This window comes from Oreochromis niloticus, linkage group LG23 (genome assembly GCF_001858045.2).
Source record: "Oreochromis niloticus isolate F11D_XX linkage group LG23, O_niloticus_UMD_NMBU, whole genome shotgun sequence".
NCBI classification, from domain to species: Eukaryota; Metazoa; Chordata; class Actinopteri; order Cichliformes; family Cichlidae; genus Oreochromis; species Oreochromis niloticus.
The window spans coordinates 39,495,960-39,515,665 of NC_031986.2; the positions used below are offsets into that span (position 1 = coordinate 39,495,960).

Sequence of the window (19,706 nt, forward strand, 5' to 3'; positions counted from 1 at the left end):
AGAAATATTACTGATAAAATAATACTGTAAAACATGTTATTAATGCATCTATCATAAGGCAGGTTATATGGTAACAATAAAAGAATCTCTGAATCCCAACATTTTCCACAACGTTTTGCAAATCACTATTTAATACAGGAAGTAGGTGAACTAAAACAAGTCATCTTTCTTTGTGAGAGGACCATATTAATGAAAGCAAACCTCAATGACATCATAGAGATCACTAAAGATGCTCCTGCTGCTTTTCTTCCTCCTCATCCTAAGCTTCCTTCTCCTTGTTCTCGACTTCCATCCAATTGTAATTCAATCTAATTGTGTTTCTCCCCCTCCTTTTCCTCGTTTTGTTGGAGCTGTAAACAGAATTAGTGTGAATCTGAATTAATTTGTGCAAACAAGAAAAATCGAGAGCTTTTTGGTCAGAGGTGGTCTATGTGTTGATGCTGCCTGCTTCAGCTCTACGACTGCCGATTTTCTAGTCTTTGGCTTGGAAGGAAGTTGGTTTGGAAACATATTCGGCAATCCCCTAGGGGGGGATAAATGAAATGATGGTGGATAAATGAAATGTACAAAGAAAATTTAACTATATTGCAAAAGGACATCTATCTTGGGAACATCAAATGACCAGAGCATAATTTGTCAACTAGTCCAAAAATAAGTTATACAGGAACAGTCACAGACACACCTTCTCATGTGTCACATTTCCATTCTTTCAAAACACTTATGCATTGCTGTATTTTATACAACTCATGCAAAATTCAACGTAGAGGCTCATGTGAGTATTTAATGTAAGGCTCAGCTCTACTGAATTTTAGAGTTTCTAGAGCAGCCACAGAGCTCACGTCACAACAGGCGTCAGGTGCCATTTTAGTGACTTTAACAATATTATAAATTTTAATATCGGTCTAGCTGACATTAGGTACACAGCACGCAATTGTGTTAACGTCAACGACTAACGTATCTAACATAGCTAACCGTTATTGTTAGCACAACATTAACAGCAAGCCACAATGACGAGTAACAAAATCAAAACAGTAAAAAGGTTTTAATGAACCTTTTCCAACAATCCCAGAATCCAGAGCTTCAAAGACAAGCATGTACTCAAGACTGTTATCCGCTTCGCTGTCACTGTCCGTGGGTTGGTTTGTAAAGTTTACAATAACTAATATTATCATTATGCTATATTTTCTAATATATATAATAATCTCAAAAGTAATGCCTTGAAGCAGAAAATAGTAATACTTTATTAAAATGTAAAACTAAAGTACAGTATTTATAAGTTATTTATAAGTTATTTGTACCCCTGTAGGAGGAAAACATCGTTTTATTCCTGCGGAGAAACTTGTAGTGGACTCTGCCACCACTTGCCGATACTTATTAGGGTGTGACCCTAACTTGGAGACAGGTAACTGAACAACAGTAAGTGATGTCCTGTTTTCATTTACAGATTGCCAAACTGCTGCTTTGCCGGGGTGGATCTCTGGCTGCGGGCCGAGGTCCCGATACACCAGTGGTTATTTTTCATTTGTTTTACTCTGGTTTAACTCAACAGTGAAGAGTTCAACTCACTTTTTCCTTTTTTTTTTCTCTACATTTTAAACTTTTAAATTAAGCACGATTCTCTTTAAACAGACATATAGATAAAGGGAATCCATTCAAATAAAAGGCACACCAATATCTTGCATTAACTGTATAATTTAAATCATTTTTTTCTTTAAAGTTAAAGCAGGCAGTGTTCCTGGCACTTCGGCACTTTCTGCCTTGGTTGCATGGGTTCCACGTGATTGTCTGGATGGACAGCACGGTTGCAGTGGCCTTTATCAACTGGCAGGAAGTGCTGGGCTCTCTTCCCCTCTGCAAACTGGCTGCCAAGCTGTGGCAGTGGGCTCACCCCTGATTCCTCTTCCTCAGGTGTAGTCCACATGCCAGGAAGGACTGCAATAGCCAGTACTGTTATGGATTCAAGTTGAAGTTACAATAGCAGCAAACAGTGGTCATCAGTGTTACGGCCCGTCTAGGGGTGGCCAGACCATGACATAAGGGTGATCCATCCTCGTCTGATCCCAAGCAGCACATCACACAGTTAGTAAAGACTGATGGTGATTTATTTACAATGAATGGATTCCTATGGTCATTTGACAGAAAAGAAAGGAGCGGACTATAACTTTGTGGTTGCCCAGGGTGGCATCGTGGTGGGGGTGGCATCATGGCATCGGCAAAAAATAAAAGTTGCTTGCACCCATGCTGCCCCAACATCACGATAGTGCATTTTACAGATTGCATGGGCAGCGATGGGTTTTCTATTACCCATTTGCGGGGAGTAAAGACGCCCTCTATTTGCGAGGTGAGCCTGCTGCTTGCCACACAGGGAGGAGAGGGGCAGGGCGGTGGGGGATTCTCTGGCTGGCTGGAGCGGCATCTAATAGCCAGCTCGCAAAATAAAACAAAATAAAAACAAACCAACAAACTAGGGCGGTCTGCGTTAACGTCCTTATCATGATTAACGCAATTAAAAATTTTAACGCCATTAATCCATTTGGAGGGCAGAATGACTCAAAATCCCTGAAATGTCTCTGTCAATGCATTTCGGGCAGTTTGTCCAAAGTTTGTCCATTCTCCGCTCCAGATTGGGTTGATTGCGTTAAAAATTTTAATCGTGTTAATGGTGATGACGGCGTTAACGCGTTAATGTTGACAGCCCTACAATAAACACAAAAACTGAAGACACAAAATTCGTATACACGAAAAGTGAGCGCGAGGGTCCTCGGTGCGCCTGCTCGCTGCTCCTGCTGTGCTGAAGTCTCACACACAACCTGTTGAAAGGGGAGGGGGCGCGCTGTCTCCAAATAATGCACATTTCATTCATAATATTCTCAATACAAGCCCATTATGTATTAATAATTTTTCTGGGTTGTGTGAAATCCCAGAAAAAAAAACCCTATACAAGGTGTAGGTCTATTAGTCTATTAGTTTATGTTGTGGGGTTGGGTGGTGATACTGGAGTGCAAAATTACTGATGGAAATTGGACAAGAAAAGGTCAATGCCATCAGATCCTCAGTTTAGAAAAAAATAGAAAAGAAGAGGAGAAGTGAGCAAAAGATACAGGTAAGCAGATTCATCTTTGGGTAATGGCAGGTATTATGTATCCTCAAACAAGATAATATTCATTAGTAGGGATTGGGAAAACTTTTGTTTACCTTTGTTAGCCACTTGGCTATGATAGTAAACAGTAGACAGATGTGTAGATAGTGCACCAGGTGTGGATTAATACATAGTATGCTGTACTGGAAGGCATAAAATATATTTTACTTTTTATATTTAGAGCACCTTTGGATTTTTTCACTAACTTAGTAATTCTGAAAAGTATAGCATAAACAAAGCAACTGTTCTAGCTGTATGTGTGTGTAATATCTACTCCATTGTGTATGTGTACAATACAATAGTTCCTAAATCAACAGCCACCACCTCTCTTGCAGCAGGGGGTGACGGGTTCGGGTTTTTCCTTTAATTTTTCAGCAGTCTGTATTTTTTATCAGAGACTTCTGCAAGTCAACTCCAGTGAAAACATTTCCTGGAAAAGGCAAAGCCCTGTGGCTATTTGGAAACTAAGGCTGCTGGTATTTTACAGAATAAACAAAACAGAACATCCACCAGCCAGCAAAACTCATACATGGCTTGAAAAGTAACTATAAAGAGATCTGTACCAAATTCACTTATTTGGTAAAATCAACCTCAAGTTTCATTATGGCTGCTAGTTTTTGTGTAACAAACACAGAAACCAACGAAGTGTGGACATAAGTTCCTCAGTGGAGGTAAAAAGCCTAATATTATTAGTGGACCCTGGAAAAAGAGGCTACAACCATGTTACATAAGACTGAGGACCTCTTGGGAATTCTGATGTAAACAACAAGTCAGGAAATAGAGCTCTTCCAGCTGGTTACTATGGAGCTGATTGTGAACTGAAGCATGCTGGAAACAACTTCAAAACCTGCAGCTGCATGAGTGCCTGGTCCAAGCCGTGCTATTTGGCACTTTTAACTTTCTATGACAGCTTGATATGGGTCCCATAGCCTTCTGTTGGAGTGGTAGGCTACAGAAAATGTTCCACTTGAGTTTTGGTAGTTTGCTAGAGGTTTAAAGTTATTTGTACCCCTGTAGGAGGAAAACATCGTTTTATTCCTGCGGAGAAACTTGTAGTGGACTCTGCCACCACTTGCCGATACTTATTAGGGTGTGACCCTAACTTGGAGACAGGTAACTGAACAACAGTAAGTGATGTCCTGTTTTCATTTACAGATTGCCAAACTGCTGCTTTGCCGGGGTGGATCTCTGGCTGCGGGCCGAGGTCCCGATACACCAGTGGTTATTTTTCATTTGTTTTACTCTGGTTTAACTCAACAGTGAAGAGTTCAACTCACTTTTTCCTTTTTTTTTTCTCTACATTTTAAACTTTTAAATTAAGCACGATTCTCTTTAAACAGACATATAGATAAAGGGAATCCATTCAAATAAAAGGCACACCAATATCTTGCATTAACTGTATAATTTAAATCATTTTTTTCTTTAAAGTTCTCCTCATTTTTCTTCCCACACATCAAACCAAATTAGGATATGGGTTTCAAGATAAGGTGCCAATGCCTTTAACCTACTGAGCGGTTTAAACCTTTAACACACTGGGTGTGTTGTTTCCTTTGACTCTGAATGTGTTACGTAATTATTGCAAAAACTCAAAGGGCCCCAGAAGAAGAATACCAACAACTTTGAACCATATAGGGCAGTTTAGGTCTGAAATATACTGTTTAAAAACTGACCGTGCTTAAATCAGACATGCGATCTTTGTGAATGAAATATTTGATAAATATATTACGTAAATTATTGAGAAGAAATTAGCCTAAAGACAGTCAGCGTAAACCATAGCCACTAGCTCTCCAAATTAAACTAAAAGGTGAAAGTTTAATTGCTCAGGTGTTTTCTTAATTAAGAAATGTACGAAAACAATTATCCTAAACTAAAAGCACACCATGTGGCTAAAGTACCCACCGGAAACAAGCACTGCTGCCTGTGTTCCTCCTAAACATAGCCCTGATTTTTCTAAACTCCAGGAACTGTTGCACGTCCGATTACTTTTTTATAACCACCTGGCCCAGGTATATCATGTTTTAGTCAGACTTGTACTTGTGAAAGAGTGTCTTAGAGATGTAGTGTAATTTTACATTGGTTAAGTCTTGACCACGCGCTTTTATTTTGACAGCAAACCACAGTTTGCTTCTTTGAAGTAGTGATGTGCAATACCACTGATTTCCTTTCCGATCGATACCAAGTAAAATTCTGGGTGGTATCGATGATACTGATCCGATACCAATACTCTGTACAAAAGCTTAATGTTTCATTTTATTTCATAATACAATATATAATTGTATTATGTAATTCTAGTAATAATATAAGGATATAGCTTCAAAATGATTACAGGACATCAGGCTGCTTGCTCTTATTGCTTAATAATGCAGAATAATCATATAGAAATAAAAAAAACTTGAAGTTGTGCGCTATTTGAACACGTTGCCTGCCTGCAGCACTAAAGGACTCCGCAGAGACGTCCGTCTCGCCCTAGCAGCACCTGTCCCTCTCGTCCTCTTCACTTCGCCTCAACATAAGCTCATCATATTCAGTGATATGATTTACTCAGAGGTGTTTGATGAGCGGTGTTGCCAAAACACCTCACTGTCTTGCCACATGTATCGCAAACCGCGTGTTTGTTTGTGGAGGTAAAATACGTCCACACATAACTCTGTTTACGCTCAGCCATTGTTGTGAGTGCGCTTGCCAGGGGCTGCGACACATTTATACAGCCCTATTTCGCACATGACTATGAAAGGCGTAAGAGAAAGTAGTTCCTTCCAATTTAGACGATCCGAATGATATAGTTTCTTTCCACTGTGTTCCTGTTAATGATAAACTACAAATTTAGTCTAAAGTACTAAAATATCGATATTTTAATATGAGAATCGATTCCAGAACATAAATTACTGGAATCGGAAGAATCGACATTTCAGTATCGATCCGCACACCACTACTTTGAAGTCTTTCGGAGTCTTCTGGCAGTGAAACAAACAGTCATCGTCGTATTTGTGTATAGAGCCCGACTCAACATTAACCGACAGCCTAACTAAGCGAAGACATGGAGACATTATACAGCCTTCTTGGCTCAGAGTGGATAGACGGCAGGAGCATTTTAATCTTTTTGTTTGTTCTTCTGCTTACGACTGACGTTTTGAAGAACAGAGTGCCAAAAAACTTTCCTCCCGGACCGTGGGCTCTGCCTTTCATTGGTGATCTTCATCGCATCAGACCTAATAGAATTCATCTGCAGTTTGCAGAGGTATACATACTAATTTTTATTATTATTAGTATTAGTAGTAGTAGTAGTAATATAATTGTATGTTGTGCCCCAGGCATTAAAAGTGCTGTTGCTTTCTTTTTGAAAAGCTAGTATGTATTTGTGCAGAGCCGCCCAATTTTCTATGGGGTCACAACCAGAAATATTGGGGGCCCCACCAGCACCTCATCATCGTGACCATCAACCATATTTTGTCTGTTCTTTCTGTGTGTGTGTGTGTGTGTGTGTGTGTGCATTCTACAGTTAAGACAACATTTATCATGAGTCACTTGTGGGTTGGGTTCAGCGTAGTCCTTAATATTTCCTTGCATAAAATAGCTAGCTATGGAATGAGTAAAGTATTTATTTATGAGAGACAAAGACATTGTGGTGTGTGAAGCTGTATTTGTATTCACCAGAAGCTTTATTAATATTGGAAGTAGCTAAAAAAAAAAAAAAAAATAGGCAGCACTGAACAGAATCTTCTGTTCATATTCAGTTTGCAGAGAAATATGGAAACATATTCAGCCTTCGATTATTTGGTCAAAGAACTGTGATCATTAATGGCTACAAGCTTGTCAAAGAAGCCCTAATCCAACGAGGAGAAGACTTCGTGGATCGTCCCAGCCTACCAATGTTTGACGAATTGTTTGGGAATAAAGGTGATCATTTTCCTTGAAAAGTGTTTGGCAATGTTTTAATAAGATCAGCATCATCAGACTGTCACCTTTTTAGCAATGTTAAAATCTAGGTCAGTACTTTACTGGCCTTAATTTTAAGTTACTTTGGGTCTAACGCAGTTTTGCTTTTTTCAAAAGGTCTTGTGATATCAAATGGGTATCGGTGGAAGCAACAGAGGAGATTTGCTCTTCACACACTCAGAAACTTTGGCCTGGGCAAGAAGACCCTGGAGTTATCCATCCAGCAGGAGTGCCAGTATCTCACAGAGGCTTTTGCAGATCACCAAGGCACAAACACACACACACACATGAAACTCACACTTTTTATGATGACAGAGTAATTATACTGTTTTATCTTTATTACATAGACTTAAGTAGCTGTTATGATATTGCAGTAGGTGATTAATATGGATATGTCCTTTTACTTTACCTCAGACTTTTGCAAGACAGTAACATACACCTGCACATTACTACATAAGACTAAATCCAACTAATCCTACTATCATAGTGAAAGACACAACAACCTCCTATGTTTTAGACTTAAAAATATGTTCATATAAAATTTGTTTCAAATAATCCAAAATTCATTAATATGAGTTTGCTCTAATGTTTTGTCTAATGGACATATTCTCTTTCAGGAAAGCCTTTTAATACCCAGTCACTGTTAAACAATGCTGTGTCCAACATCATTTGCTGCTTGGTGTTTGGGAATCGATTTGAGTACACCGACAAGCAGTTTCAGTCAATTCTGCAGCTCTTAAATGAGATAGTTTACTTGGAGGGAAGCGTGTGGGCACAGGTGAAACTCTTTTACATACTGTAGTGTTGTTTGACTCAGGATTCATATAGAACACACATAAGAACACTTTAACTGAACTTTTTTGTGCAGCCCAAGAAAAAACTGTTTTTGCTTTCCTAGCAGTTAGTGGAGCATAGCTATTTTGCACAGACTCCACCAGTGCTGTGCCTTGTCTCAGATTCTGTCACTGATATCCAAAAGCAGACTATGTTTATTGAAATATTTCACTCTTGGTTTCCTTTAAATAAAGTGGAGGAATAGAGTTACATATTTTGAAACTGGTGAATGTAAAACTGATTTTAATTACATTAAAGTATGCTTACTTTGACTTACTGTCTATCACAATTTAGCCTACTTTTGTCCAATTTGAGCTACTTATTCTATTTACTTCCAGTAGGTTGCCATGGGTAATTGATAAGTGAACTGCAGGGACACCATGTGATGTAATATCTTTGAAAGCCAACTGTTTCCAGTGTGTCAAATGCTTTGACTGTCTTCCTGTAGATTTACAACACATTACCCTGGCTGATGAGGTGGCTGCCTGGACCTCACCAAAAAATATTCACTCTGGTCCAAAAGATAATTGACTTTGTAGAAGTCAAGATCAAAGAACACAGAGAAAACCTCAACCCATCATCACCAAGAGACTACATTGATGCTTTTCTCATAGAAATGGGGGAGGTGAGTGTTTTCAAAATGTGTTCTTGTGCATTTACATTTTCTAATGAAACATGTTTCCCACTTCTGGCTTTTGTGTCTCTGATAGAAGGAAGACAAAGATTCTGGTTTTAGTCTCAGCAATTTGTGTTTTTGCACCCTGGACTTGTTTGGTGCTGGAACTGAAACTACTACAACTACATTACACTGGGGGCTGCTATACATGATCTACTACCCTGACATTCAAGGTGTGTGTATGAACAATATTAATCCTGAATACACATTGTGACCATCTTTATATAACATTTTTTCAGGGATTTCTCACAGATCATTCTTGTGTTGGGAGAGAAAGATGTGTAATTTTCCCCCTTGGTTTTCTAAGCGGCACAACCATCAGTTACTATTTTTAATAGTGCCAATTTGCGACAACAGCCACCAGTTCATTTTCTCACTATATGCAGAGAAAGTCCAGGCTGAGATCGATGCTGTGATTGGTTCATCCAGACAGCCATCTATGACTGACAGAGAAAACATGCCCTATACTGATGCGGTCATCCATGAGATCCAGAGAATGGGCAACATCATTCCCCTCAATGTGAGCCGTGTTGCAAACAAGGATGCAACAGTGGATAAGTACACAATCCCAAAGGTACACAAAGCAATTGTGAAGAGGAATTTTTTTTTAAGTACTTTTGCTTTTTTAGTTTTTTTCAGATAGATTTTGTATGAAAAACCAGGAAAGCTGCCCTCTTATCATCTAATGCCAGGATTCTCAAAGTTGATTGACCTAAATAAAGTTTTGCTTCGAATTCAAGAAATACCTAAACTACAACTGCCTGTTGTGTTAAGTCAAACAAGCCTTTATGTCATGTGAGAAGATGGAGTAACACTGTAACTTCCACAAAAAGCTATCCCAGCTTCACGACAAAATGCATAAAATGTATTTATGCTTGAAATAAAAGCTAGAGCACGAATGAGAATGGGACACAAATGACATGCTGAGACATCCCAAAATATACTTGGGGCATTTCAATAGTTCATTTAAATTCAATTCTATTTAGATATCACCAAATCACAATAACAGTCAGCTTGGGGTGCTGATTATTGTTACATTCCAATAATCAGATGTCCCCTTTTAAGTAAGTACTTGGGAACAGTGGGAAGGAAAAACTACCTTTAAACAGGAAAAAACCTCCAGCAAAACCAGCTTCAGGGAAGGGCAGCCATCTGCTGTGACCAGACAAGGGGTGAGGGGAGGAGAAAGGACAAAAGACACACTGTGGAAGAGAGCCAGACATTAATAATAATTAATGATTAAATGCAAATAAATTTATGAACACACAGAGAATGAAAAAAGATGAGTAAAGAAGAACCACTCAGTGCATCGTGGAAGGCGAAGGGTTTTAATTTTAAAGAGATTCAAGATTCAAAGTGCTTATTGTCATGTGTCCAAAGAAAAAAGGCATTTCTCTGTGCAATGAAATTCTTTCTTTGCTGTCCACACACAGATGCCGATTAATATATGCAATAGAAATAGGACAGATAAAATACAAATAGTACAAATAAATAAATGAAGACAAAAAAGAAGACAAAATATTAATGTGTGAAACAGAGATGTGTGCAAAAGAGCTGTGAGCTTAATATGCATGATGACCTGATGTGCAAAAATTACAATTACTGTTCAAAAATAGGTCAGCTGTTCAGCTGCCTGATAGCAGTGGGGAAGAAGGAGTTGTTGAGTCTGGATGTTCTGGATTTCACACTTCTGAACCTTTGTCTCGAGGGCAGACGTGTGAACTGTCCGTATTGGGGGTGTGTGGTGTCTTTGAGGATGGAGGCAGCTCTCCTCTGGACTCTGTTAATTGATGATGTTAATTAATGTTCAATTGCCAACAAGTCTTATATCTTAAATGATTTGTTCTGCGCAGAGAAGCTTGATTTTATGTTTATTTCTGAGACGTGGCAGCATGAGAATGAAGTCTCACATCTTTTAGAGCTATGTCCCGCAGACTGTTCTTTTCTCTGTGCAGCCTCGGATATCTGGACAAGGAGGTGGAACCACTGTAATTTTTAAAAAGACATTTTTATGCCAGATGATCTCCTCAAGCTGTTACAACTCTTTTGAGATGATTATGATTAAAAATTGGAAGAGATCAGCCCATGTACAGCATCTTAATTTATCGTCCACCTGGGTCTGCTGTGTTTTTCCTGCAGACTTACAAGAGCTTTTAACTTCCACTATTAAATTGGGCAACATCATCATTGTTGGAGACTTCAACATTCATGCAGAGGACTCATCAAATAGTACCACTAAGGAGTTGAACATCATGGACTCTTTTCATTTTGTTCAGCATGTATCAGGTCCTACTCACACTGCTGGGCATACTCTGGACTTGGTCTTCACCTATGGTGTTTCCCTTGATCACTTGAACTTAAATGACATCGTTTTTAGCGACCATAAGTCAGTTTCTTTTAATCTATCTGTCAACTCAGTCTCCTTCCCAAGGTTTAATTAAGCACAGGCACTTTATTGATGACTCTATCATTCATAAGTTTTCTTCTCTTTTTAATTTTAAAACCTCCTCTGACGATGTTGACCTCCTTACTAATTTTTTCTATGAACACTGTCTTGCAATTCTTAATCAGGTTGCTCCTTTCAAAACTAGGCATTGCTCTGTTAGTTCCCGCTCATCCTGGTTAAACAATCATACTCGTGGCCTTCGACACTCCTGTCGAAAAGCAGAGCGTCTCTGGAAGTCCACTGGTCTGGTTGTCCATTGTGAACACTTCAAAGAACTTCTTCACTTATATAATGAGTCAGTGAAAGAGGCTAGATCCTCTTTTTTCAATAATCGTATAAACCGTCATAAAAATAACCCAAGAATTCTATTTGATACCATCAACAGTATTGTTTCTCCCCTAACCCAGCATGCTGTGTTACTTTCTGATGAAGATTGTAATACTTTCCTCAATCACTTTGTAAATAAGGTGATGGACCTGAGATCCAAAATCTCCTCAAGTGCCTCCCCTTATCAAGATGCCCCTCGGTGTCATGGGTCGTTTACTTCTTTTTCTCCAATCACACTGAATGACTTAATTACAGTAATAGGTAAAATGAAATTCTCATCGTGCTCTTTAGATATATTGCCTCCCTCTGTCCTGTCTGGTACTCTCACCATCATTGGTCCCACATTGTTATCCATCATCAACAGTTCACTGGGGCAAGGTTGTGTTCCATCTTATTTTAAACATGCTGAGGTAACTACACTTTTAAAAAAAACAGAATCTAGATACTAGCTCTACTAGTAATTATCAGCCTATTTCAAAATTGCCATTTATAAGTAAATTACTGGAAAAAATTGCAGAAAATCAGTTCAGGTCCTTACTATGCAGATTACAGATTTTTGACCCTTTTCAGTTTGGCTTTCAAAAGCAGCACTCCACTGAGACCGCTCTTTTAAGGGTCTATAATGATTTGTTAATGGCTTCTGATGCAGGAAATTGTTCTGTGATCATTTTGCTTGATCTTAGCGCAGCCTTCAATACCATTGACCATAAAATCCTACTCAACAGGCTGAAAGTTTTGGCTGGTATATCTGGATCCGCCCTAGACTGGTTTTCCTCCTACTTATCAGATAGGACCATTTCTGTTAGGACTGACAGGTTTACCTCTAACCTGCGGAGTTCAACAGGGTTCAGTTTTGGGTCCATTATTATTTTCTTTTTACATGCTTCATTTAGCTAGCATTATTCAATCTTTTAGTGACATTTCTTATCATTTCTATGCCGATGACATTGAGTTGCATATGTCCTTTAAGCCTCATCAGCTGGATACGCTGTCCACTCTAGTCCAGTGCTTAACTCAGGTTTCTGATTGGCTTTAGTAAACAGGAATAAGACAGAGACCATGATCATTGCTCCTCCTGAACTACACTGTAAAATCAATCAGGTTCTTGCCCCTTTCTGTTCCTCTCCTAAGTCAAATATTCAAAATCTTGGAGTAACATTTGATTCTTCTCTGGGCCTGGACTCACATGTAAAATCTCTGTCTCGTTCCTGTTTCTTTCATTTAAGGAACATTTCTAAACTGCGACATATGGTCTCCTTAGCTGAACTGGAAAAAGTTGCTCGTGCATTTGTGTCACCGCGTTTAGATTATTGTAATGCCCTGTTTACCAGCTTGGATAAATCATCTCTTTCTCGCCTCCAAGCTATACAAAATGCAGCAGCCAGGCTACTAACACGTTCTAGCAAGCATGCTCACATTACTCCTATTTTATGTTCTTTACATTGGCTCCCAATTGATTTTAGAATTCGTTTTAAAATTCTTGTTTTTTGTTCTATAAAAAGCGCTTAATAAATAAACTTTACTTACTTACTTACATTCTCTGCGATGGTAGATGCTCTGCAGAGAGGCCAGCGGAGTCCTGATGATTTTCTCCGCAGTTGTTGTCACTTTCTGCAGGCGTTTGCGGTCAATGTTGAGGATGAGGTTGTCCTCACACCATGACACCAGACCAGTCACCTCTCTCCTGTAAGCCGCTTTGTCCCCTCCAGTGAAGCGATAATCACTGCAGTGTCGTCCGCGAACTTCAAAATGATGTTATCTTTGTTGGAGGTGACACAGTCGTGGGTGTACAGGGTGTAGAGGATGGGACTGAGGACGCAACTTTGTGGAACGCCAGTGTTTGTGATAATGCTGGCTGAAGTGCTGTTGCTGATCCTGACAGACTGGGGCCTGCCAGTCAAAAAGTCCTGTAGCCAGTCACAGAGCGTGGGGTGCAGGCCAAGTGTTGCCAGCTTGTGAGTGAGTTTGTGAGGGATCACTGTATTGAAGGTGGAGCTGTAATCAACAAAACGTACGCTGATGTATGAGTCTTTGTTTTCCAGACGGGAGAGGGAATAGTGAAGGGCAACAGCAATGGTGTCTGATGTGGACCTATTGGGCCGGTAGGCATGCTGCAGGGGATCCAGAGTGTCTGGAATGTTACTCTGGATGTAGGCCATTACCACTCTCTCAAAGCACTTCGCACTGATTGGAGTGAGTGCAACTGGTCTATAGTCATTCAGGCAGGTGGCTGGGCTTTTCTTGGGGAGAGGGATCATGGTTGTGGTCTTGAAGCATGTGGGGACAGTGTTCTGGCTGAGGGATGTTGTCTTTTAATTTTAATTTAATTTTAATTCTGGATTTAACAGAAAGCCAATGAAGAGAAGTGAATATGAATGAAATATGTTCTGTCTTCCTAGTCCCTGTCACTACTCTTGCTGCAGCATTTTGGATAAATGCTCGCTGAAGACTTTTCAGTGAGCATTTAGAGTGACCTGGTACTAATGAATAGTCAACTGTAGAAGTAATAAATGCACAAACAATCAGCAATACCAGAAACATGTATGACAAACTGACTAGAACAAACGCTAGACAGGTTTAAATAACACTTCTAACTGGCTGTATTTTCTCAGGGTACAATGGTCATACCTGTTCTAAATTCGGTCTTAAATGACGAGACAATGTGGGAAACTCCAAACTCCTTCACCCCTCAACACTTTCTCGACCAGGATGGTAAATTCAGGAGGAGAGAGGCCTTTCTTCCTTTTTCTGCAGGTTAGTCAGTTGTTATAGTTCCTCAAAATCCAGTTAAAGGCTGTTTAAAGCCAAGTGCTTTAAAGAGGCAAAATTACTAAAGGAGAATTTGCCTTAGCAGCCATTTACAATAACAGTCTTAACTTTGCTGAGTATCGGTATCTTAATTGCATCTTTATTTCGTTCCAGAGCTGCAGAAATAATCTGTGATCAAAGTGATTAACTTCTAAATTCTGTGAATAAAACGTATCTGTATCATTGTTTATTCAGGCAAGCGAGTGTGTCTCGGGGAACAGCTGGCCCGGATGGAGTTATTTCTGTTTTTTACCTCCCTCCTTCAGAGGTTTTCATTTTCTGCACCTGCTGGAGAGCAGCCCAGTCTGGAGTTCAAGTTAGGAGCCACTCGCAGTCCCAAACCTTACCGCCTCTGTGCCGTGCCACGTTAAACCACCAGTTCTTGTAATCTGAGCAAATATTTTTGTCAAAACAATGAATCGCAACAAATCACTGTCTACCATTACATTTATGTTGTAATGAATGATGATCTGCTATATTACTATTTCTTTAGATTAAGGTGAATTGTTATTTTTCATCCTCTCCATATTAAAATATGCAGTAAATATCTTCTCTTGCAATTTTCTTAAAGTCCTTTCCAGTGCACATTAAATTTGTCAGACCTACCAGACTCAATGTGCTCAAATAAATCACACTGTCATTAGGATTTGTGTTCAAGGTTACAATATAGTTTCAGAATCAGGTGTGACGGGTGGGAGTTTGAGTTTGAGAATGCATGATGTAATCTGGATACTTCAATTTCAATAAACACTCTACTCTTTATTTAAAGGCTTTCAGAGTCACTTGTTGTCTTCACGAGTTGAACACCACATTCTGTTATGTGAAATAAAAAAATAACTTGTTTTGGGTGTAAATCAAACCTTTACCTTTGTACACAAAGCAAATTCTGAGGTGTTCTTTTCACATACATGTGCATGATATCAAATAACCAGTGAGAAAAAAATCACCAAAACTAAAGGCAAGTATTTAAATCCTTTAGTGAAAGTACTAATACCACGCAAATAATTCTAGTGACCAATAATTCAGCAATCTTAAGATTATAAACAAAGGATAATTATAGGCTGGATGTGAACCTCATTGCTGGCTGCAGCTTTTTTGTGGAACTTGCATGTTCTTTGTACAGACACACAATGGGACACACCTCCAAAAGTGGTTGAAAACAACAAGTTCCAGATTGGTGACAGTAAAATTGTGAGATTAAGAGGACTGGGGTACAACTGGAGCAGGTTGAGAAGCTGAATGGGTGCATTGGAGGCTTCAACATCTACAGAAACTAAGGGATCTGGTTAAACTATCTTACAGCTAGTGAAGATTTCACTATGCTAATATGTGCTTTCAAAGAGAAATGTTACTGTATGCTCCCTGTGTTCCATTTCCCCTCATCATCTATGATGTTATGTGTTTTAATGAGAATCTAAATATTCCACCAATTGCTGGAAGCAAGCAAAACAACCCATAGTCATTTATAAATCCTACTACACTAAAATATATTTTCTTTTGCTGCTTTTGCACAGTTTTACAAAGAAACTAAATGCATGAACTCAGCTGATTTATATAAGCAGATTTTTTTTTGCACATCACTTACATATTATATGTTTTTTATTGTCTTTAAAAGTAATCAAAAAAGGCAAATGAATAATTAATTAAAAAATATATTACATCATTAGGTGCAAGTATTAACTTGTAACTTTCATAAGTTTAATTTTCTAATAATGCTTGAATAACAGAAAAGGCTTTTCTACAGCGCCCAGTTATGTTTTGCAATATTTAATACTACATTGCTTTTTACCCATTGGACCCCTCTGCAGCAGCTGCACGTACAACAAGAGAGCACTGAGCACTGTTTTCACAACCTAGCATGCCCCAGGTGCATACCGCATGCATTTGGTACCAAACCTTAGTTATGTTGTGGTGGCTCATGTGTTTTGTAATGACGCATTTTGATTCACTTTATTCCCTTTGTGAAAAGAAACCAAAGCTCGAGGGGGAACGCTACAAGTTAACAAATCGATCAACTGATTGTGACCTATAGTAAACGAAATACAGGTCAGCACAAACAACTGAAGACATGGAGACAGTATACAGTGTCCTCGGCTTAGAGTGGATAGACTTCAGCAGCATTTTCTTATTCCTGTGTGTTTTTCTGCTCCTGACTGATTTTTTGAAGAACAGAGTGCCGAGACATTTTCCTCCTGGACCCTGGGCTCTTCCTTTCATCGGCGATCTTCATCGCATCAGACCTAGAACACTTCATCTGCAGTTCGCCGAGGTATGACACTATACATAAGAATAATATGTTATATTAAACAAATTGGTTAAAGTAGCACTCTAGTTTGACCGCTTTTAAAATATACATTTATTGTTCTCATTAGAAGATTACACTTAAAGATTTTATGCTGAGTTTGAGTTTAAGATGAAAACACCAGGCCTGCCCAATAAAGTCACTCTGCCTCATCAGCTGAATTGTACTGATACACTTAAAGTAAAGTTACACTAATTGATAAAATGTGCAAGTTATATTTAGTTATTGTGTCTGTGAAGGTTCTCAGTCATCCAGGTCATCGTAGTCTAAGGAGCTTGGAAAGAAAAGCGTCTGGACTTCTTTGAGTTGCTTGAAGACGTTTCACCTCTTATCCGAGAAGCTTCTTCAGTTCTAAGGGTCAATTGGTGGGGAGTCCCAGATTTAAACCCAGTGGGAGTTTCCCCCCCAAAGAGGGACAAAGGACCCCCTGATGATCCTCTACCTAATCACATGAGCCAAAGTGTGAAAGCGGGTGGGGGTCCTAATCAGCCAGGGTTTCGGGTGAGCTCATTGTGAAACCTGGCCCCAGCCTATCATGTGATTTCCTGAGGTCAGATGGCCCAGGATGTGAGTGGGCATTAAGGCGTCTGGGAAGGGATCTCAAAACTGGATTATAGATGGCAGACAGTTGGTGTCGTAAACCACCACCTCTGTTCAAAGATGGTCGCTCACAGTGGACGTAAATGGCTTCTTTCACTCCTCAACATAGAAGAGCCACCTCCACGGGACAAGACTCAGCAGTTCATCTGCATCTAAAGGACAAAGGTCACTCTTTCGAGGATGCCAACGTTCACATTTTGGACAGAGAGGACAGATAATAAACCAGCTGTTCTCCACAGAACCAGCAAAGGTGCACTAGTGGATCTGGCTAGTGGATCTGAGGGCAGACCATAGCGACCTCCCTGAACAGGGTCCGGTAACCATCACAGTGGCAGACATCCAAGAAAGGGTCTCCAGTATGAAGAGTTGGACAGCACCAGGGCCCGACATGGTTCACGCCTACTGGCTGAAGAAGCTGACTGCACTCCACGAGCGTCTGGCAGCACAAATGAACCAGCTGCTAGTTAATGAGAGACACCCGGAATGGCTAACCGAAGGTCGGACGGTCCTGATCCCCAAGGACCCCAAGAAGGGACCGGTCCCATCCAACTACCGACCAATAACCTGCCTCAGTACTACATGGAAGCTCCTGTCAGGCATCATATCGGCTAAGATGAACAGGCACATGGGTCAATACATGAGCGGGGCACAGAAAGGGATTGTCAAGAATACCAGAGGTGCAAAACACCAGCTACTGGTAGACAGAACAGTCTGCCGAGACTGCAAGACCAGACTGATTGATTACAAGAAGGTTACAAGAAGGCCTATGACTCAATGCCCCACAGCTGGATACTGGAATGCCTAGAATTGTACAAGATCAACAGGACCCTAAGAGCCTTCATCAGGAACTCAATGGGGATGTGGCGTACAACACTAGAGGCCAACTCCAAGCCCATAGCACAAGTCACCATCAAGTGCGGGATCTACCAAGGAGATGCTCTGTCCCCACTGCTGTTCTGCATAGGCCTGAACCCCCTCAGTGAGATCATTAACAAGACTGGCTACGGATACCGACTACGAAACGGAGCGGTTGTCAGCCACCTCCTGTACATGGATGACATCAAGCTGTATGCCAAGAGTGAACGAGACATCGATTCACTGATACACACTACCAGGCTATACAGCAATGACATTGGAATGTCATTCGGACTGGAGAAGTGTAGTCGGATGGTAACAAAGAGAGGGAAGGTAGTCAGAACTGAGGGGATTGAACTACCAGAAGGCAACATTGCAGACATAGAGGACAGTTACAAGTACCTGGGGATCCCGCAAGCGAATGGGAACCATGAAGAGGCCGCTAGGAAAGCTGCAACCGCCAAGTACCTGCAGAGGGTCAGGCAAGTCCTGAGGAGTCAGCTGAACGGTAAGAACAAGATCCGGGCCATCAACACCTATGCCCTGCCCGTGATCAGGTACCCTGCTGGGGTAATAGGCTGGCCAAAGGAGGAGATAGAAGCCACTGACATAAAGACAAGAAAGCTCCTGACCATGCATGGAGGGTTTCACCCCAAGTCCAGCACCCTGAGGCTGTACGCTAAGCGGAAGTGTCACGGTACGGCATGGCAGACCGTGGGGATATGGGGAATGGAGGACCCAGGCGCGGTGCTCTTAGTACAAGCAGTGCGTTTATTTACAGTGATGGAAAAACATGACAATAAATCCCGTGCTCTCCCGACTCCCGTGACGTGTCCTCTTCCCAGTGTTAGTGCTCCTGTCTCCGCTTCTCCGTGATGAGCACCCCGTGCTCGCTGCCCTCTCGTCTCTCGCTACTCCTGGGGACATAAGAGAGAGGCAGCTGTCAGACACACAATAATGCAGGAGACTCAAACTAAGAACTGGTCGAGAGACTAACGTGAAGCCACGCAATGATCCAGCGTCGGAGAGAGCTCCACCACACTCTCAAGTAGCTCCTCCGACGAGGCCTGATCAGCTGCAGGTGTGACATGGTCTTCAGGTGTGGCCAATCACCTGCCAGGGCCACACCCACACACACATATGCAGGGAGAACGAGGGACAGCAATACAAAATACATATATTATAATATTAGTCCAAAACTGCTCAGGGTCCCTGGGTCGCTCAGACCCAGGACCCTGACAGGAAGGAAGGGGGCCGGGGACTGGTGAGTGTCAGCACCACAGTCCAGGATGAGACAAGAAACATCCACGAATACATCACGAAGATGGCCCCAACCTACAGCATGCTCAGTGAATACCTCAGGCAGCAGAAACCCAAGAAAGAGGAGGAAGGCGAGGAACCATCATGGAAGGACAGGCCCCTGCACGGTATGTACCACCGGCAGATAGAGGAGGTGGCTGATATCCAGAAATCCTACCAGTGGCTGGACAAAGCTGGACTGAAAGACAGCACAGAGGCACTAATCATGGCAGCACAAGAACAAGCTCTAAGTACAAGATCCATAGAGGCTGGGGTCTATCACACCAGGCAAGACCCCAGGTGCAGGCTGTGTAAAGATGCCCCAGAGACAATCCAGCACATAACAGCAGGGTGCAAGATGCTAGCAGGCAAGGCATACATGGAACGCCATAACCAAGTGGCCGGCATAGTGTACAGGAACATCTGTGCCGAGTATAACCTGGAAGTCCCGAGGTCAAAATAGGAGATGCCCCCAAGGGTGATG

General features: G+C 41.0%; 2 protein-coding genes and 1 long non-coding RNA gene across 6 annotated transcripts in view; 2 read left to right on the forward strand and 1 right to left on the reverse strand.

The window, feature by feature from the left end:
• The window catches only part of LOC100701255 (cytochrome P450 2J2), a 102,494-nt gene extending 87,566 nt beyond the window's left edge, over positions 1 to 14,928 (forward strand). For all 4 annotated transcript variants that reach the window (XM_025903209.1, XM_025903208.1, XM_025903210.1 and 1 more), the window contains 6 exons: positions 7,693 to 7,853; positions 8,358 to 8,534; positions 8,620 to 8,758; positions 8,972 to 9,159; positions 13,971 to 14,112; positions 14,362 to 14,928. In XM_025903209.1, coding sequence (XP_025758994.1) covers positions 7,693 to 7,853; positions 8,358 to 8,534; positions 8,620 to 8,758; positions 8,972 to 9,159; positions 13,971 to 14,112; positions 14,362 to 14,537 — 983 coding nt within the window. In that variant the 3' untranslated portion in view covers positions 14,538 to 14,928. The remainder of the gene's footprint in view (positions 1 to 7,692; positions 7,854 to 8,357; positions 8,535 to 8,619; positions 8,759 to 8,971; positions 9,160 to 13,970; positions 14,113 to 14,361) is intronic.
• Positions 6,059 to 19,706, forward strand: part of LOC100700165 (cytochrome P450 2J2) — a 38,561-nt gene continuing 24,913 nt past the window's right edge. The window contains exon 1 of the mRNA XM_025903212.1: positions 6,059 to 6,377. Within this exon, the coding sequence (XP_025758997.1) occupies positions 6,177 to 6,377 (201 nt within the window). The 5' untranslated portion in view covers positions 6,059 to 6,176. The remainder of the gene's footprint in view (positions 6,378 to 19,706) is intronic.
• On the reverse strand, positions 18,675 to 19,185 carry LOC109196845 (uncharacterized). The gene is made up of 2 exons (XR_002058178.2): positions 18,921 to 19,185; positions 18,675 to 18,840 (listed from the first exon to the last, which is right to left on the reverse strand). It is a non-coding gene; the product is annotated as an uncharacterized LOC109196845 (long non-coding RNA).